The 21,759-nt window shown below is 41.3% G+C and overlaps 1 protein-coding gene across 15 annotated transcripts in view; it reads left to right on the top strand.

Moving 5' to 3' along the window:
- The window catches only part of TENM3 (teneurin transmembrane protein 3), a 2,266,571-nt gene that overhangs the window by 2,198,589 nt on the left and 46,223 nt on the right, over window positions 1-21,759 (top strand). For 12 of the 15 annotated variants that reach the window (XM_030563289.1, XM_030563287.1, XM_030563282.1 and 9 more), the window contains 6 exons: window positions 1,288-1,555; window positions 2,096-2,239; window positions 11,415-11,664; window positions 12,090-12,110; window positions 20,655-20,887; window positions 21,399-21,553. In XM_030563289.1, the coding sequence (XP_030419149.1) occupies window positions 1,288-1,555; window positions 2,096-2,239; window positions 11,415-11,664; window positions 12,090-12,110; window positions 20,655-20,887; window positions 21,399-21,553 (1,071 nt within the window). The remainder of the gene's footprint in view (window positions 1-1,287; window positions 1,556-2,095; window positions 2,240-11,414; window positions 11,665-12,089; window positions 12,111-20,654; window positions 20,888-21,398; window positions 21,554-21,759) is intronic. The other 3 variants (XM_030563286.1, XM_030563281.1, XM_030563279.1) reach the window with 1 other exon arrangement.

Here is a 21,759-nt window from a genome sequence, read left to right as displayed (position 1 = left end):
AGAGTAAAGCTACCTAAATTTGTTTCCCAGGAGCACTACGTGCTGCTATGGCCCCATACAGCTTTAATTCAGCCCTCAGATGTGATTTACAACAGTGTTTATAGAAACCTTTTCATTTTAATGGGGATGCTTGGTGGCTCTGCCTTCAGTATTTAAGGATTCTTATCCAGTTAAAGTCCTGAGTGAAATAAAAGTGATGGACTATCTTGATCCATAGAAGGCACAAATCCTTCATGTCCAACTACCACATACAAACTCTAATTCTCAGGGGAGGGGGAAAAACTTATAAAAACTGGATTGAACCTTTCTGATATGAGAAAGCAATGAGCTGATGTCTGAGTAGTGAAAATATGGGGACGCTTTCCTTAAGGCATCCTGCTTCTGTGTCTTTGCAATAAATGGAAGAAAGCTCTAGTTTAAAATATTTACAGTACAGAAATAAAACAGATATTTTATGAAACACGACTGTTATTATTTAACATTTGTACTACAGTAACAATTAGAGGCGCTAATCAAAATCTGGATCCCCATTGTGCGAGAGGCCGTACATACACATTCTGAGCAATAACTCCCTGCCCAGTAAAACTTATTATCTAAATAGGCAATATAGACAAGGAATGGGAGAAAGGAATTATTTTTGTATGCTAACAAGTATCTTCATAACTACATTCTTAATTATAGTAAAATTGACTTGTCACAATATATGGTGTCTTGGGTTTGTTGGTGTTGCTCAGAGAACCATTCTTACCTCTGAGTGTATTAAGTGTGTGTCCCGGAAGAGAACTGTCAGCTTCATGCAGGGATATGTAGCAGTGATTGCTGGATCTCAGATGCCCAGTGCTCACTTATCTTCAATTGGGGGAGTGCTAGCTGTATCACAGTTACTCTATGTGATATACAGCATGGATGGTGGCTGCAGAAGAAGTTATTTGCCCAGAAAGAGGATGCTTTACTGACAAATCTCTTGTGCAAAAAGAGACTGGAACTGTTCTTCAGGAAAAAAACAAAAAAAAGAGATGTCTATAAGTCTTTGAAAGCTTGCAGCAGAAAATAATAATTGAGCGACTGCGTCACAAAAAGACTTTGAGATGTCTTTCAGAAAAAGCACAGTATTGTGATTTCTTTTGTTAAAATGTTTGTTTTTTTAAAATGCAGTTCAGATAAAGGCTCTAATTCATTATGGATTTTAATATACTGTTGATTGAGATATGATTTTAAAATACTGCTATATTCAGTTTAATCTGAAAATAACTTACATTATTGTAATGTTTCTTTATCAACAATTAGGTACTTCATGAAGAGACTACAATCCCAGGAACTGATTTGAAATTATCATACTTAAGCTCCAGAGCTGCAGGATATAAATCAGTTCTTAAGATCACGATGACCCAGTCTGTTATACCATTTAACTTAATGAAGGTTCATCTTATGGTGGCAGTGGTGGGAAGACTCTTTCAGAAATGGTTCCCTGCATCCCCAAATCTGGCTTACACTTTCATATGGGATAAAACCGATGCATACAACCAGAAGGTCTATGGCTTATCTGAAGCTGTTGGTATGTACAGTGTTATGCCTTTCTGAATTTATTACCGTCTTGGAATCATAGTGTTAAACTGAAACTGATCATATCAGATAATCAGAAAATATTTAGCACAACAGCACTGTACTAAAGGTAGACTTTTTATAATAAAAATGTATTTCAAAATAAAAAGCGATCACAAATTGATAGTTTTTCATTTGTATTAAATAAGTTGGAGGATAGGCCCAATGTGGATAGTTTTTGTGAATCTCATTTTAAGCACAGTGGCAAATTAATGTGGAAAAAACCCACTCTGTACTGCACCCTTGTCTTAGGACAGACTTAGTCAGTCTACTGCTCTTTTTAAAAACAGGATTATTTTAATCATCTGAAATTCCATTTTTTAAATTGTGAAATGTTTGAACAATCTCTATATGATAAAGGATATACAGGTTTTAATTTAGTTTGTGAGGGCAAAAAAATCACAAGTTTAGTATAGAAATGTTATTTTTCTGAACAAAATTCCATTTTTCAACAATGGTGGGGAATATGAAATGTGATTTATTATGATTCCAGTGTCTGTAGGTTATGAATACGAGTCTTGTTTGGATCTAACTCTCTGGGAAAAGCGGACTGCCATTTTGCAGGGATATGAATTGGATGCCTCTAACATGGGTGGTTGGACATTGGATAAACATCATGTGTTAGATGTTCAGAATGGTAAGGACGTATTCTTGTCATTGTTCATTTTAATATTTCACTCTCGTGCCTTTGCTTGAAACATATCGTTAAAATTAATCAAACATTTTCTTCCATGTAAAAAAGTACCATACCTGCGCAAAGTATGAAATAATTGAGTATTTTATGTGTTTCCATGTTTTACAGTTTATACCATATTTCTCTCTCCGAACATTACATAAGCCTTTGGGATTTACTTAACAAAGGTGTCACAATGAAAAGCATATTATTGCATTTTTTTAGCTTACAAAATTTTATTTTACATGATATTTGCTGTCTTATTATCTACGGCGAATATGCTTTTTTAATGATTCTCAACATTCTGTTAGCTTTTTTGACTGCAGCTGCACATTGAGTGGATGTTTTCAGAGAACTATCCATAATGACTCCAAGATCTCTCTCTTGAGAGGTAACAGCTAATTTAGACCCCATCATTTTATATGTTTAATTGGGATAATGTTTGCCAATGTGCATTACTTTGCATTTATCCACAGTGAGTTTCATCTGCCATTTTGTTGCCCCATCACCCAGTTTTGTGAGATCCCTTTGTAGCTCTTTGCAGTCTGCTTTGGACTTAACTGTCTTGAGAAGTTTTGCATCATCTGCAAATGTTGCCACTTCACTGTTAACCCTTTATTCCAGATCTTTTATGAATATGTTGAATAGCACTGGTCCCAGTACAGACCACTGGGGGACAGCACTATTTACCTCTCTCCATTCTGAAAACTGACCATTTATTCCTACCCTTTGTTTCCTATCTTTTAACCAGTTACCAACCCATGAGAGAACCTTCCCTCTTATCCCATGACCATTTAATGAGGCCCATGTTTATCAGTTAGAAGTCAGCTTGACAACACAGTGCACAGTCAACCTGTGGAACTGCTTGCCTGAGGAGGTTGTCAAAAAAGCTAACAGAATGTTGAGAATCATTAAGAAAGCATATTTGCTGTAGCTAATAAGACAGCAAATATCATGTTGCCTCTATATAAATCCATGGTATGCCCACATCTTGAATAGTGCATGCAGATGTGGTCACCCCATCTCAAAAAAGATATATTAGAATTGGAAAATGTACAGAGAAGGGCAACTAAAATGATTAGGGACATGGAACAGCTTGGAAAAGAAACAACTAAGGGTATATATGATTGAGATCTATAAAGTCATGACTGGTGTGGAGAAAGTAAATAAGGAAGTGTTATTTACTCCTCATAACACAAGAACTAAGGATCAACAAATGAAATTAATAGGCAGCAGGTTTAAAGCAAACAAAAGGAAGTATTTTTTCACACAACGCACAATCAACCTGTGGAACTTTTGCCACAGGATACTATAATGGCCAAGACTATAACAGGTTCAAAAAAAGAACTAGATACATCCAGGGAGGATAGGTCTATCAATGGCTATTAGCCAGGATGGGCAGGGATGTTTTCGCTAGCCAGTTTGCCAGAAGCTGGGAATGGGTGACAGGAGATGGATCACGTGATGATGTTCTATTCGTTCCCTCTGGGGTACCTGGCATTGGCCACTGTCGGAAGACAGGATATTGGGCTAGATGGACCTTTGATCTGACCCAGTATGACTATTCTTATGTTCTCACTAACTTCAGCTAATGGGGGACTAATTGTGAATTAGTAAGATTTGAGTTTTCATGGGTGCCAAGAGCAGTGTCAATGTGTCTAACATGCTTCTCGTTGGCCTCTTATAGACTGTTATGTCATGCCCCCGCCCCAACCCCACACAGTACATTTCCATGGAGCAAGACTATTTACAATTCATGTTGCTAATGCTTCTCCTTGTGGCCCAACTCCCTGTCGGGATGTCTCATGAATGACTCTGCAGCACTTTGGGAACACTGACATAAAGAAGAAGCCAATGATGCAGAGGGGCTCTCTTCTCTTAGAATAGGCACTGCTAACTCCTGTACATTTTCATGTGTCACTTCATTGCAGCTAGATTGAACCAGCCCCCCAACAATCAGTTCCACCCTGCCTACCGCTCCTCACTTGATGGAGAAGGGGAGTGGTGGAGATTGCTAGGGACTGCCCAGACAACATAGCAGCAGCCACAATTATAATATAGTAATTATAATTTACATAGTGGCTTTGGTACTAAAGGATCCAAAACCAAAATTCATATGAGGATCGCTCCACTCCCCAGTGAAATATAGCCTACTTTGGAGTAAAATGAAGCAGCTGTTTAACAGTGTTCAGCAGCATGGCATAAGAGTTTAGCAAAGGAAATGAAGAATACTGTATTCAGTTGGATCTGTAAGGGAAGTTAGATAAGCAGAATGAAATGATGCAAGTTGGAATTTGGTCAGGATGCACTATACTCTTACAGAAAGTATGATTGGGTCTCCCTCTAACACTGTGTTGGGGCATCAGTTCTGTACTGACCTAGGGTATGTCTGCACCACAACTGAAGGTGCAATTGTAGTTCAAGTAGACATACTCACTCTGGCCAGGTCCACACTAGAGCGTTAAATCGATTTAAACAGCATTAAATCGATTTAACGCTGTAAACGTCCACACTACAAGGCACTTAAAATCGATTTTAAGGGGTCTTAAAATCGATTTCTGTACTCCAGCTAAACGAAAGGAGTAACCCTAAAATCGATTTTACAAAATCGATTTGGGGCTAGTGTGGACGGAAATCGAAGTTAATGGCCTCCGGGAGGTATCCCACAGTGCACCAGTGGCCGCTCTGGACAGGTAAAGGAACTCTACTGCTGGCCAGGCACACAGGAAAAGCCCCGGGAACTTTTGAATTGCATTTCCTGTTTGGCCAGCGTGGAGCTCCCAGCAGCACAGGTAACAATGCAGTCTCCTGAAAATAGGAAAAGAGCTCCAGCGTGGAACACACAGGAGTTATTGGATCTGATAACTGTATGGGGAGAAGATTCTGTGCTATCAGAACTGCGTTCCAATAGATGAAATGAGAAAACTTTTGAAAAGATTTCTAATGCCATGATGCAGAGAGGCCATAGCAGAGACTCGGTGCAGTGCAGAGTTAAAGTGAAGGAGCTCAGACAAGCGTACCAGAAGACCAAAGCAGCAAATGGCAGATCCGGATCTGGCCCAAAAACATGCCGCTTCTACGCGGAGCTTCACGCAATTTTAGGTAACTGCGCCACGACAAGCCCCCCCTTGTCTGTGGATTCAGAGGTGGGGGTAGTAATCTCTGCCACTGCTGATGATTCTGCGGACAGCGAAGATGTGGAGGAGGAACAGGAGGAGGACGAGATGGCAGAGACCACACAGCACTCCATTCTCCCCAACAGCCAGGAGCTTTTCCTCACCCTGACAGAAGTACCCTCCCAGCCCTCTCAAGCCAGTAGCACAGACAATGAAGCCGTGGAAGCAACCTCTGGTGAGTGTACTTTTTTAAATAAAAACCATAGTTTAAAAGCAACCGTTTTTTAATGATTGATTTGCCATGAGGGCTTGCATGCAGTAGCTGGCATTAAAGTTACTGGAACAGTCTGTTAACATGTCTGGGGATGGAGCGGAAATCCTCCAGGGACATCTCTATGAAGCACTCCTGGAGGTACCCCAATAGCCTTTGCAGAAGGTTTCAGGGCAGGGCAGCCTTATTCCGTCCACCATGGTACGAAACTTTACCACGCCTTGCCTGGAGCACGTAATCAGGTATCATTGCATGACAAAGCCTAGCTGCGTATGGCCCCGGGGATTGCTGGCATTCAAGAAGCATAATTTCTTTTTCTCTTTCTGTTATCCTCAGGAGAGTGATATCGTTCATGGTCACCTGTTAAAAAGTAATGTACTTTATTAAGGGGACAGAGATGACCATTGCTTCATTTCTGCTTTCCTGCTCCATTAATAAAAAACCTTTCCTAGCAGTTAGCCATGTGGGGGATGGTAAAAACCTGCACATTCCTACGGGGAGGTGTCTCTAATGGCGCTGACCTTTTTAGCATTTGGGCAGCAGGAATTATAGCTGCTAATTGCCAAGGCGGAGGGGGGAGGGGGGAGGCGGTAAAGTGACCTGCCATTACAGCAGACATGCAGAGTGGGGGGGGGAAACCATTCACAATTTTCCTCTAGTGCTGAACCTTTGTGATGGCATAAGAAAAGAAGCAAAAGTTTTGATTTTTAGCAGTTTGGCTGCCAAGCATGAATGTTACCTGTTAATAGCCAGGGGTACAGGGTAATAAAAGAGGTTGCACAGTTCACTGCCATCAGACTTACCATATCTGCCAGCAAGCTTTTTTGTAATCCCCTGACCTGCGTCTGTGTTGATCTCTGACACCACAGCCGCAAGCACTAAATACTAAAAGATTCCAAAGGCGACCTTGTAGTGAAGTGACATGTGCTACGTATGGTGAATAGTGTAGTTCACTGTGAAAGAGTATAACCATTGTTCTGTGAAATGTATCTCTTATGATGCTTCTATCACTCTTTTCCCCCACACATGCAGCTGCACATTTTTCTAGCCTCCCTACTCCAGTCCGAAGGATAGGTCAGATAAGGAGGCTGAGGAAGAAGAGGACACGGGAGGAGATGTTCACAGAAATAATGGCAGTAACCTGCAGCGAAAGAGCTCATCTGGGGGAGTGGAAACACGTGGTCGCAAAGTACAGGGACGCTGCCAGAGAACGTGAAGACAGGAGGGACGCTCGAGATGAGATGTGGCGGCAGGAAGATCAGAGGTGTAGGCAGGAAGATCAGCGGTGGCGGGCTGCAACACTGGAGCTGCTTCGCGATCAGACTGACCTCCTCCGAAATCTGGTGGAAGAGCTGCGGGGTCACAGAGTGCCACTCCAGCCCATTTTTAACCACCAATACTCACCATGTCCCATATCTTCCACACCCAGACGTGTAAGAACGCGTGGGGGAAGGCTTTCTGCACCTGCCCACTCCACCCCCATGGACAGTCCAACCAAAAGGCTGTCATTACATTGAAATGCCCTTAATGGCATTTTTCTTCCCTCCTATACTCCTCCCAAACCATTCCCGGGGTACCTTTTCATTTCTTTTACTCTTAGGACATGCTATTCAAAGGCAGTGGGAGGGTGGGTTGGTTACAGATAGTAACTGATAGTAAGCAAGCTGTTATGGAAGGGTGGAGGGAAGCTTGCTTGCAGCAGCAGGAGTCAATACATGGGGGCGGGGTTCATGAATGGGAAAGAAACACAGCAGTCACACCGTACCCTGGCCCATGATGAAACTCGTTTTCAAGGCTTCTCTGATGTGCACCGCTTCCTGGTGTGATCTTCTAATTGCCCTGGTGTCTGGCTGCACATAATCAGCGGCCAGGTGATTTGCCTCAGCCTCCCACCCCGCCATAAAGGTCTCCCCCTTACTCTCACAGAGATTGTGGAGCACACAGCAAGCAGCAATAACAAAGGGGATATTGGTTTGGCTGAGGTCTGAGTGAGTAAGTAAGCTTCTCCAGCTCCCTTTGAGACGGCCAAATGCACATTCTACCACCATTCTGCACTTGCTCAGCCTGTAGTTAAACAACTCCTGACCACTGTCCAGGCTGCCTGTGTATGGCTTCATGAGCCAGGGCATCAAGGGGTAGGCTGGGTCCCCCAGGATAACTACAGGCATTTCAACATCTCCAACTGTAATTTTCTGGTCTGGGAAGTAAGTCCCTTGCTGAAGCCGTTTAAACAGAGTAGTGCTTCTGAAGACACGAGCGTCATGAAACCTTCCTGGCCATCCCACGTGGATGTTGGTGAAACGTCCCTTGTGATCCACCAGTGCTTGCAGCACCATTGAAAAGTACCCCTTGCGGTTTATGTACTGGGTGCCCTGGTGCTCCGGTGCCAAGATAGGTATATGGGTTCCACCTATGCCCCCCCCCCCCAGTTAGGGAATCCCATTGCAGCAAAGCCATCCACTATGACCTGCACGTTTCCCAGAGTCTCAACCTTTCGTAGCAGCAGCTTAATGATTGCTTTGGCTACTTCCAGCACAGCAGCCCCCACAGTAGATTTGCCCACTCCAAATTGATTCCCGACTGACCGGTAGCTGTCTGGCTTTGCAAGCTTCCAGAGGCCTATTGCCACTCGCTTCTCCACTGTGAGGGCTGCTCTCATCCTGGTATTATGGCGTTTCAGGACAGGGGAAAGCAAGTCACAAAGTTCAAAGAAAGTGCTCTTATGCATGCGAAAGTTCCGCAGCCACTGCGAATCGTCCCACACCTGCAAAACTATGCGGTCCCACCAGTCTGTGCTTGTTTCCCGGGCCCAAAATTGGCGAGGAATGGTTAGAACCTCCCCCATTACCATCAGGAGCTCCAAAGCGCGGGGGCCTGCGGTTTCGGATAACTCATTCTCCAAGTCCTCACCAGTCTCGTCGCCGTGCTGCAGCATCCTCTCCTGCATTTTCTGCTCATGGTTCAGCATAGACAGCACGAGAATGCGTGAACTGTTTACAACATCCACGATCAAGGTACTGATCAGACCAGGATCCATGCTTGCTGCAAAATGGCGTTTGCTCACTTCACCCAGTAAAAAACGCGCGAAATGGCTGTCTGCTGCTTTCAGGAAGGGAGGGGGTGAGGCTGTACCCAGAATCACCCACGACAGTGATTTTTGCCCCATCAGGCACTGGGGTAGTAACCCATAATTCCAAGGGTCAGGGAACACTGCAGGAACTGTGGGATAGGTACCCACAGTGCAACACTCCTGAAATCGATGGACGCCAGGGACCATGGACACACACCACCGACGTAAGGTGCCCTAGTGTGGACGCGTAAAATCAATTTTATAAACCCTGTATTATAAAATCGATTTTAATAATATCGATTTTAAGCTGTAGTGTGGACGTGGGCTCTAACTTCACTCTAGCATAGGTAACAATAGCAGTGAAAATACTGTGGCATAGACTTCGGGATGGGCCAGCAATTTGAATATGCACCCAGTGTCATCAGCAGGCTTGTACTGTGGCAGGTAACCTGAAGTGAAGCCTTATGCCACCACATTTTCACTACTATTGTTATCACACTGCAATTACACCTTAATTTGTGGTGTAGCTATATCCTGAGAGGGAAGAATGCTACTTCCAGCAGTATCCAGGTATTTTGTAGAGGTTTCCCATCTATGTATTGGCTCAGTTTGATCCTGCTTAGCTGATGTGATATGTTGGGTCATAGCCTAACTGGTACTGCTGAATAGTAGAAAAATAATACAACCAAATAAGAGGAAATGGAAATTTAAATATAAAATGTCAGAAAAGAGCCATGCAAAATTCTTATGATATTTATAAAAATGCAAAGATGCATGTTTTATTTAGTCTAGTTTTTTTTTAAATTATGAGGTTGTTTCTATTCACAAGGTGAAGTGATTGTGGCTTTAAATTATGTTCAAGAGTAGATTTGACAAGTATGACTTTTCAAAGTGACATGTGTCTAATTGAATAAAGGAAGTAGTTAGTTGTAATGACAAGGTGGATGAGCTGGAGAAATTTATTCAGAGTAGCGTTACGACAGTGACAGCTGTTTGTATGGACACCCTGAACCACTGCAATAAATATTCTAATGTTCATCTTTCCATTCTGTGATAATAGAGGAGAAATATGAAGGACCAATTTTTCAAAGTAATGACAGAATAAATCATGTGCACTAGTTCAGAGTCTTGACTTGTAGGAGTCCTCTTATAAAAATGATAGAACTTAGCTATTTCAGCAAAATTATGGTTCCATGATTGTCACAAATAATGTAATCATAGGAAGGGTGATTTCAGATGCCATTAATGCATTCTTCCTCAGACTATTCATGAAAAACACACTCCCTTTGCTATTATGATGCAGCCTTATTTTGATGACTTTTCTTTAAGTTTTCGTAAGCCAGTTTCATCCTTTCTGATTTCATAATGCACATTTGCTCTAGTATTTACCTCTACCAAATTGTATGGCATTAAAAAAGTAACTGAAGCAACCAAAAACAGTATAAGTGAAAAAGGAAAGATGTTTATTCTGATCTCTTTTCAACTTAAAAAGTGCCTTGGGGAAAAAGTAGAGGGAAGGGGAGGGACACACCTTCTCAAGTTTCCTAAATGGTTTTTCTAAGATTGATTGTTTTATCGGTATCTCGAAAAAGAAGTGTTAGCATCAAAAACTGCTTTTGAAACTTTGTACTCAATAAATAAAACATGTAGCACTATAAAGTACAAAGTGACATGTGGTTTACATGGATTATGCCACATTAAGATTTATTGTGACATACGAGCATAACAATAATAGCTGACTATCCATACAGCAGAACTTGATGGGGTCATTGATCTGTATAAAAATGAGGACACTGGTAAAATTTAACTGAGTCCAAATTCAAACATAATTTTCTAACTATGAATAATTTAACATCAGGTATGTATTTTGCTTCCCACATTTCCTGTGAAGGCCATAAAAATGTACTGCTGGCACATTACTTTGTCTTTATAAAATGACTGTACTTCTCATGCTTCAAAGCAGAATTAGGTTTAAGGAGCAGGTTGGCCTGCCACGATATTTTTTGTTGTATTTGACATTTTTTATAACTGCAGATGTATTCTAGGTGCAGACTTTGTTACCAGGGAGAGATTATTATTGTACAGTGAAAAAAACTCTTTTATAATGTGAAATTGAGTCACAGAACTTTTTTGAAGTAGCCCCTTATTAATGTTTGATGTATGTGGTAGTGGTCCAGTCATATGTAACAGGATATTTTTAATTAGTTACAGTATGACTACAGGAATGAAACTCACAAATATAAACCCATCTTTTACCATAATCAATGTACATGCAATTAGAACTCCAGTCTTCTGAGGGAAATTTTCAAACCAAAGGGATTTAGGAGCATATGTTTCATTAAAAGTAAATGGATTATGTGATTTTTGTGATTTTTTCAAAAAAAATTCCCCCTCAATTATAAATATAAAAATGTTATAAACAGAATGATTGTAAACATGTTCATATTACAGATGTTAGTATTTTTAATATTCTACTATATCCTTTGGACAAGATGGTTGTTTTCAATGTTTTTTAATTTGGTGCTATGGGTTCTCTAAGTATATTTCTGATTTATTTGTAATATTAATGAATTTTATGAAAAAAAAAAAAAAGTCTTGCATAAGATATGTTTGCTGTAAATGATCATCATTTCCTGAATGTGACTTTGATGTGGGAAGCAATTGTATTTTTATTTCTATCAGGTATCCTCTACAAAGGAAATGGTGAAAATCAATTTATTTCTCAGCAACCTCCAGTTGTTAGTAGCATCATGGGCAATGGACGAAGACGCAGCATCTCATGCCCAAGTTGCAACGGCCAAGCTGATGGTAATAAACTACTAGCTCCGGTAGCCTTAGCTTGTGGGATAGATGGCAGCCTGTACGTAGGGGATTTCAACTATGTTCGGCGGATATTCCCATCTGGAAACGTCACTAGTGTTCTTGAACTAAGGTACGCCTTTTCTCAGTCTGGGACTTTTGCAATTAAGGTGGTGTTGAGAATTAAAATATGGGATAGTTTTCTGACATTTTATAAGTTAATATATCAAATTCAGTTGGAGATAAAATGTTGTATTTTTTTTATATAATGCATTGAACCAAAAGAATTGAACCAAATAAAAAATGAAGTAAATTTGATTAACTCTAAAATGTTTAACTATGCATATCTCTATCTAAAAATATTGTAGCAATTCAAACTAGCATAATTATTTCCTGTTTTAGAGTCAAAATAAGTTAACTCTGTTGGATCAAAGTTTGTAATTCATCTTCTTCACTAGAATAATAGTAGTTTAAATTCTGCCTTCTACTCCTCTTGTTTCTTTTCTAACCTTTTTTCTAATACTGCTTTTCTACTCTTCTTTACTTGCTCCCACCAAGAAATAAAGATTTTAGACATAGGTAAGTATGTTTCGTCTAACTGTCCATTTTTACAAATGAATGTATATTGTGGATTAGTCACTTCCAGTATTTTTATTGTATGAGGCATGCTTTTCAAAAATAATGACTTCAGCTGTCAAAGGAGAACATGTTGCCTCTGGTTAGGCCAGTTGTCAAGTTGTAGAATTACTGATATTCAATTTCTGTTCTCAGTCCCATTAAGGACGTTCTTTGTTCCTTGTGCCCCTTCAAATCCTGTCCTCTTTTGCATCCTGCTTTTAGCCGCAGGTTCCCATTTTCTGTACCCAGTTTCTGTCACTTCTGATCCCCAGTCACTGTTCCCATTTATGCTGCCTGCTCCCTTCTCCTGTCTCCCAGTGTTAAACCCTGCTTCTGGCTCCCCTCTTATCTCTTGCTGGCAGCATTATTGCCAACTTCAGTCATTCAGAACCCATTAGGCTGGCCCAAAATATGATGATAAAAGCTTAAAAGTCATGAGATTTGTAAATGTAATATATTTGAGTTCCTTTTATTAGCCTTCAGATTTAGGGCTTTTGGGAATTCATATTTCAAGATTTTCTGTGCAACTACAAGGGCAAGAAACATATAGTAACTCCTTGCTTAACATTGTAGTTATGTTCCTGACAAATGCCGACTTTAAGTGAAACAATGTTAAGTGAATCCAATTTCCCCATAAGAATGAATGTAAATAGAGGGGAAAAAAATTTCTCCAGACAAAAGACTTATACACACACAGTATAAGTTTTAAACAATTTAATACTATACACAGCAATGATGATTGTGAAGCTTGGTTGAGGTGGTGAAATTAGAGGATGGATGAGGGTGGGATATTTCCCAGGGAATGCCTTACTGCTAATTGATGAATTAGCACTTGTCTGAGCCCTCACGGGTTAACATGTTGTTAATGTAGCCTCACTCTCTACAAGGAAGCAGGAATGGATGGAGGAGAGACAGCATGGCAGAGAAAGACAGAGACATACACTGTGTATGAGAGAGAGACGTACATTGCCCCTTTAAGTACGCTGACCACACTCTAAGTACATTGCCTTTTTAAGTAGATCAGCAAGTTGAGATAGAAGCTGCTGCCAGCAAGCTCCCTCTGTCCTGAGCCCTGTCGTGTCCCACCCCTGCCTTCTGGAGATGGTCCGATGGGGTAAAGGAGTGGGGGGAGGAGAATGCAGTGACATTAGCACTCCTCTTCCCCCCACCCCCCCGCATAACAAGCAGAAGGCTCCCGGGAGCAGCTCCAAGGCAGAGGGCAAGAGCAGCACATGGCAATGGGGGGAGGGACAGCTGAACTGCCCGGCAATTGATAACCTGCTGGGCAGCTGCTGCACAGGGAACTTAGGGGAGCGGAGAGCCGATAGGGGGCTGCTGGACTACCCTGGTTCCAAGCCCCCATCAGCTAGTACCAACAGACTGCTCTTTCTGCAAGCAGTGGACAAAGCAGGCGGCTGCCAAACAACGTTATAAGGGAGCATTGCACAACTTTAAACGAGCATGTTCTCTAATTGATCAGCAACATAATAATGAAACAACAGTAACCGGGATGACTTTAAGTGAGGAGTTACTGTGCTTTTAAAAAAAACCTGAAAGCTGAAGTTCTCGCAGAGTAACATGACACCAAAATTCACAAGATCTTGATTCCAAGATGACTAGAGTTGGCAACACTGCCAGGGACTTGGAAGTTGGCTACAGCTACATTCTCCTCCTGGCTGCTCCAGACTAGTTTGGCTACAGCAAGGGGAGCACCCAAAGGAGAGAAAGAGAGGCAGCTTGACTCCCTGCAGTTCCTCTGTCTTACCAGCTCCTGGTAGTAAGGAGGAGAAACTGTGTGGGTATCCGGCTGTCTTATTGGATATGTGACATTAGAGCAAGCCTCTGTGACAGGACTGACAAGTGTGTGTCATGTGACATGCATGAGGCTCAGCAGTCATACCAATTTTCATATTGGCTGTGTTCATGTTTACTGTCAGGTGGTGATTTGACTCACATTTCATTTTTCCACATGCCTGTATTCTCTTACAATTCACTCTTCTTCTGGCCATACTAGCTCATGTGGATTTTCTTTCCTTAATTTTGGAAGGATTTTTTTATTTAAGAAGTAATAGTTCAGATATGTCATTTCCAGTAGCATCAGCAAGAAATCCCATGATTAAATGTAATATTTGGAACTCTTTAAATTATAGTGATCAGAATTGTAAGTTTTCTTTTTGCATATTCTAGATCAGGGGTGGGCAAACTTTTTGGCCCGAGCGCCACATCGGGGAATAGAAATTGTATGGCGGGCCATGAATGCTCCAAAATTGGGGTTGGAGTGCGGGAGGTGGTGCAGGATCTAGGGTGGGGCTGGGGATGAGAGGTTTGGGGTGCAGGAGGGTGCTCTGGGCTGGGACCAAGGAGTTTGGAGAATGGGAGGGGGATCAGGGCTGGGGCAGGGGGTCGAGATGTGGGGAGAGGCTCAGGGGGTGCAGGCTCCAAGTGGCGCTTACCTCAGGAGTCTCCCAGAAGCAGTGGCATGTCCTTTCTCCAGCTCCCATGTGGAGGCGTGGCCAGGGGATTCTGCACACTGCCCCATCCACAGGCACCGCCCCTGCAGCTCCCATTAGAGCATGTAGGAGCTGAAATGGGGCCATGCCACCACTTCCAGGAGCCACATCGCATGGCTCCGACCCTGTGCCCCGGCCAGAGTGGAGCCAAACCACGTGGTGCAGCTCCCAACCCAGTGCCCTGGCAGGGCAGGGCCAAGCCCTCAGTCCAGTGACTCCAGGTGTAACAGTGAGTGGAAGAAACAATAGAATAAATACAGGCTGACAGTATTTCACAGAGTATTGAAGGTGCAGATGATGTAGATAGTAAATGGAAACCTGTAGAGAAATTAAAAGAGAGGTGTAGCCTAATACGAGCAGTGACAAAGAGATTATTTTAGGAACATAATTGTAGGCAGCACAGGTAGCAGCATCTGGAGTTAAGGTTGCCTTACACTTTTCATTATGATCTTATATATACCACAGAAATAGGGAAAGGTGACATAAAGTTAGGCCAGTGAGGAGGCACAAGCCAGGCTTCCCCTCATACACACATTTCCTCTGCTTATTCTGTAATTTTTAGTGCTGTTGATTAATCACAGTTAACTCACCTGATTAACTCAAAAAAATTAATTGTGATTAAAAAAATTAATCATGATTAATTGCGATTTTAATCACACTGTTAAACAATAGACTACCACATGACAGATTTTTACCCCAGTTCCCTAAATGGCCCCCTCAAGGCAGTGGCGGCTCCAGGCCCCAGCACGCCAAGCGCGTGCTTGGGGCGGCATGGCGCGGGGGACGCTCTGCCGGTCGCCGGGAGGGCGGCAGGCAGGGTGCCTTTGGCGGCATGCCTGCGGAGGGTCCGCTGGTCCCGCGACTCCACCGAAGCTGCGGGACCAGCAGACCCTTGGCAGGCATGCCTGAGGGAGGTCCACCGGAGCTGTGAGACCGGCGACCAGCAGAGCTCCCCCCACGGCATGCCGCCATGCTTGGGGCGGTGATATGGCTAGGGTCATCCCTGCCTCAAGGACTGAGCTCACAACAGGGCCGGCGCAACCCATTAGGGGACCTAGGTGGTCATCTAGGGCACTAACATTTGGGGGACAGCAACTGCAGCAGCTGGACCTTCCGCTGCCTCTGTCGGGGGCGGCATTTCAGGAGCGGGACCTTCCACTGCCTAGGGTGGCAAAAAAGCTGGCGGCGCTCCTGGCTCACAACCCTGGGTTTGGCAGGCCAGTGCTCAAACTATTGAGCTCTCCCTCCCCATTGGGGGCATATGAATGGTTAGCATATTTGGCACATAAATACCCTGCAGTGCCAACTACAAAAGTGCCTTGCAGATGTCTGTACCAGAGAGATTACTAATGTGAGATTTTTAAAGATAGCTACAGCACTTGACACAAGATATGAGAATTGAAAGGTGGACAAGGAGCTAGATAAAGGGAAGACTAAAATGGATCATATTGAAAGGTGAGCTGTCAGGCTGGGGGAAGTTTATTAGAGGAGTTCCTCAGGGATTGGTTTTGGAATCAGTCTTATTTAACATTTTTATTACTGTCCTTGGTACAAAAATTTAGAGTATGCTAATAAAATTTGTGGATGACACAAAGTTGGGAGGTATTTCCAATACAGAGGAGGATCAGAATATCATACTAGAAGATCTGTATGACCTTGTAAACTGAAGTAATAGAAATGGGATGAATTTTAACAGTGTAAAATGCAAAATCATGCATTTGGGGATTAACAACAAGAATTTTTGCTATAAAGTGGGGGATTTATCAGTTAGAAGCAACAGAGGGGGAGAAAGACTTAGATGTACTGGTTGATCGCAGGATGACTAAGCCATCAATGTGATGTGTCCATGAAAAAAGCTAATGCAAACTTAGGATGCATAAAGGCACAGCATTTCCAGTAGAGACAGAGAAGTGTTAGTACCATTATGAAGAGTACTGGTGAGACCTCATCTGGAATAATGTGTGCAGTTCTGATCTGCCATGTTTAAGAAAGATGAATTCAAACTGGAACAGGTGCAGAGAAGGGCTACTAGGATGATCTGAGGAATGGAAAACCTATCTTATCAGAGGAGACTTAAAGAGCTTGGCTTGTTTAGCCTAACCAAAAGAAGGCTGAGGGGAGATATGATTGCTCTCTATAAATATGTCAGAGGGATAAATACCAGGGAGAGAGAGGAGTTATTTAAGTTAAGAACATAAGAACGGCCGTACCGGGTCAGACCAAAGGTCCATCTAGCCCAGTATCCTGTCTACCGACAGTGGCCAATGCCAGGTGCCCCAGAGGGAGTGAACCTAACAGGCAATGATCAAGTGATCTCTCTCCTGCCATCCATCTCCATCCTCTGACAAACAGAGGCTATGGACACCATTCCTTACCCATCCTGGTTAATAGCCATTTATGGACTTCATCACCATGAATTTATCCAGTTCTCTTTTAAACACTGTTATAGTCCCAGCCTTCACAACCTCCTCAGGTAAGGAGTTCCACAAGTTGACTGTGCGCTGTGTGAAGAAGAACTTCCTTATATTTGTTTAAAACCTGCTGCCTATTAAAATAATTGGAGATATACCTATCTCCTAGAACTGCAAGGGACCTTGAAAGGTCATTGAGTCCAGCCCCCTGCCTTCACTAGCAGGACCAAGTACTGATTTTTGCCCCAGATCCCTAAGTGGCTCCCTCAAGGATTGAGCTCACAACCCTGGGTTTAGCAGGCCAATGCTCAAACCACTGAGCTATCCCTCCCCCCTAGTTAAGTTAAGTGCCAGTGTGGACACAAAAACAAATAGATATAAACTGACCATAAACAAGTTTAGGCTCGAAATTATGTGAAGGTTTCTAACCATCAGAGAATTGAAGTTCTGGAACATCTTTCCAAGGGAAGCAGTGGGGGCCAAAATCCTAACTGGTTTCAATAAGTTTATGGTGCGGATGGTGTGATGGAACTGCCTACAATGGCATATGGCCCAGCAGCAACTGGCAGTAGCAAAAATTCCCAGTGGCCAGAGAGGGGACACTAGATAGGAAGGCCTCTGAGTTACTACAAAGAATTATTTCCCAGGTGTCTGGGTGGTGGGTCTTGCCCACATGCTCAAGGTCTAACTGATTTCCATATTTGGGATTGGGAAGGAATTTTCCCCAGGATCAGATTGGTAGAGGCCCTAGGGGGATTTCACCTTCCTCTGCAGCATGGGGCAGGGCTCACTTGCAGGTTTAAACTAGTGTAAATGGTGAATTCTCCGTAACTTGAAGCCTTTAAACCATGATTTGAGGTCTTCAATAACTCAGCCAGAGGTTAGGGGTCTGGTACAGGAATGGGTGGGTGAGGTTCTGTGGCCTGCAATGTGCAGGATGTTAGACTAGACCAGGGGTAGGCAACCTATGGCACGCATGCTGATTTTCAGTGGCACTCACACTTCCCAGGTCCTGCCCACCGGTTCAGGGGGGCTCTGCATTTTAATTTAATTTTAAATGAAGCTTAAACATTTTAAAAACCTTATTTACTTTACATACAACAATAGTTTAGTTATATATTATAGACTTACAGAAAGACTTTCTAAAAACGTTAAAATGTATTATTGGCACGCGAAACCTTAAATTTAGGGCCACAAGATGTCCCGATTTTATAAGGACAGTCCCAATTTTTGGGTCTTTTTCTTATATAGAGTCCTATTACCCCCCACTCCCTGTCCCTGCTTAAATTAGAGTGAATAAACGAAGACTCGGCAACCACTTCTGAAAGGTTGCCAACTCCTGGACTAGATGATCACAGTGGTCCCTTCTGAGTCTGCTGCTTTCTCACGGCATGATCTTCGAAGCCCCCTACAATGAGTCAGACAATGTTGGATAACTTAAGAAGTAACTTGGATTTAGATTCTTTTTCTTTGATTTTGCAGACGTGTCAGAATCTTAGTATTTTAAATTGCAATTAAATAAAATGGCCTCAGTAGCCAGTCAATACCACCAGTTATTTTCAGTAATTATATAGTATGCGCATCCCTGTACTGTGGCTACTGATTGTAAACTTAATTCACTAACCATATGTAACAGAAATCCCCAAGTTCTGATTTGCTCTTCAGAATTCAGCATTGATATGCCTATAACAAATAACCTCAACTTTTAAGCTTTCCATTAAAAATAAATTATATATTTATACCAATTATGTCTCAAAAAATATACTGTAATTAGACATTTCCATTTAACAACTTGAAGAGCCTTATATTAACTACATAATAATATCCTGAGTAAACAAACTCCACATCTGATAATTTCCTTAAAAACAGAAAACACTTTCAAATTATCATCTAAATAACTTTGTATTAATGAAAATCCATTACTTACCACTAAGAAAAGTGATCTTAGCTAATAATTATTACTTTTATCTTATAATTAGAACCGTGTATTAAAATTAGAAACCTTATCCTCATTTATTTATGAAATAATTAACCACTGTTTATTAAACAGGAAATATTATACTGTGTATATAAATTATTCACAGTTGTTGATCCGATGATGATGTATTCCAGCACTGAAAATTATACTAAATAGTAATTTCATTTGTATTTTGCATTTTGCAGTACATTTGTATTTAAAATGGACAAGATATATCTTAAAAAACCTAAGTAATCACCTAAATGTAAATAGTTTGTACACCAGTATACTATAAATCATTTGTGTTATAATTAAGAGTTGAAAGTATGTTTCAATAATTAGCTTACCACATTAACAATTTCAGATATACAAATTTAATGTAAACATTCATGTAATTGTGTTCAGCTGTGCTATATAATGTTTAATTCTGTAACACACTCAGTTACAAAAGGTGTTTAAGTACTTAGCATTTGATATAATTTATCTGCTTCGTTGATTTCTTTACTGTGAACCAAGATGTTAAAACAATCTTATGTATGTGGCACGCTTCTATAGTTTTAAAGTAGATAGCTATAAAAAGCTGTCCTTATTTGAAGACATAATTTGTTCACAACTTGTTCACGTTGGTCTCTGTTGCTTTTTGCAAGTGGCACTGTATAAAATGTGTTACATTAGCACTGATTTATATTTACAAAATGTGAGACTACATTTTTGTGAACAGATGTTTGGATATTGTCATGATTGGTAGATATGTTTTAATAGTGCATTTGCGAACATATCAGAAATGGAACTGACTATTCTGGCACTATGGCTCAGTGCATTAGCAGGCCATCAGAAATCACCTTCTGTACTTGAATGACCTTATTTCTGTTCTTAGTGCCATAAATCAGGTCAAGAATCATAACTACAGCAGGTTAAGTTACTGGATCATGATATATCAACTAAGAGGGATACTCTCCGGTGTTGCTTTTTCTCTAGCAGAGGGACAAAAGAGTAATTCTCAACACCGGAGCAGCAAACTGTACGTTTCTGGAAAAATGAATAGCAGTACAGGCTTTCTTTCAGTATAATGAAGGCTATGTTGGCGTAGTTAGTACAGTAACTTGAAATCTGATTCTTTGTGCAAAGGAAAAAAACTGCACTCAGTGCTGTGGTGAAAAAGATGACTTTTCCTAATGTATTAAATCATGCATATCATGCTTTTGAGAGGAACAGATTAAACCAGTACTAAGGAGAATGTCTTATCTCCTGCCCATGAACCAATAATATGAACCCTACCTTATTTGTTTATTAATAATATAAACCATGCATCTCAGCAACCCTATATACGTTGTAATAAAAAGGATACTGAGATAACAGTGATGAAATGAGCGTATGCTAGGCATGAGGCATACTGCAAAGTTTGGATTCAAATCAGGATTTTAAACACTCAGGAGAGATTTCAGAATCAATTGTTTTGATTCAGTCCATTACAGAGAGGGCAGCCATCTCAAATTGCATATGACTACTGTTTTTATTTTTTTATATGAATGCCAGTATGTAGCCAGTTAAATCTGAAACATTTTCTTCCGGTGCTTATGTGCAGTTTATTACTCATTATGTTTAAATCTGTGATCACCTTTTACAGCAGCAACCCAGCTCACAGATACTACCTTGCAACTGACCCAGTCACAGGAGATTTGTATGTTTCTGACACTAATACACGCAGGATCTATCGTCCAAAGTCACTCACTGGTGCAAAAGACCTGACAAAAAATGCTGATGTAGTAGCAGGAACTGGAGAACAGTGCCTTCCATTTGATGAGGCAAGATGCGGTGATGGAGGCAAGGCTGTGGAAGCAACGCTCATGAGTCCCAAAGGTAGAGACATTATCAATTCATGGTCTTAAAAAAAAAAAAAATCAGTCAGTGCCTGAACTGTGCTTTAATCACAAAAGCTCCTCCTCTACTGTCCAGAAAGACGGTATAGAATGGAGCTACAAAAAGACCAAATATTTGACTTTATAGTCCTTTTCAAATTTCACAAAGATTATGTATCCAGCAAATTATATCCAAAGTTTTTAAAATGTCAATGTGTTACTCCTATCTATTCAGTTTTTCAGGTATACTAAAATACCAGGCACCTCTCATAGACTGCATTTTACTTTCTATGGAACAGTATATGCAGTCAATGAGACTAGAATGTGAAGTAAACCTTTGTTCATTATGCTACATATGTTTACAAATTATTGTATTGCATACTTTCTAAGATATGTACTTCCTGTCCTCAAATTCCTCAGACCTAGTCACTAGCACTTTGCCGGTTGTTAGTAACGGATGCTAAATAAATGGCTAGTGTAATAAAACTAATTTTTTTTCTCCTTGACTAAAGGACTGGCAATTGACAAGAATGGATTAATCTACTTTGTTGATGGGACCATGATTAGAAAAGTGGATCAAAATGGAATAATATCAACTTTGCTTGGCTCTAATGATCTAACCTCAGCACGACCTCTAACATGCGACACTAGCATGCACATCAGCCAGGTATTAAAAAACAGCTAATTTGGAGTGGTTTTTTTTATTTTTTGTTTGTATTTGGGGGGGGGAGCAGGAGGAAATAGGCTGAGGGGAAAGCTGGTGCAGCTTGTTTGCTCCCTGATATAGAATCAGGTGGAACATGTTGAACATTTATATATTTAACAGGATAACTGTGTTAAGAAACTTATTCCAAGGACATGATTTTCAGTATA

The sequence above is a fragment of the Gopherus evgoodei genome, chromosome 5 (assembly GCF_007399415.2).
Source record: "Gopherus evgoodei ecotype Sinaloan lineage chromosome 5, rGopEvg1_v1.p, whole genome shotgun sequence".
Taxonomy (NCBI): Eukaryota; Metazoa; Chordata; order Testudines; family Testudinidae; genus Gopherus; species Gopherus evgoodei.
Note: the sequence above shows the minus strand (reverse complement) of the source record. Positions and strands in the feature narration are given on the sequence as shown.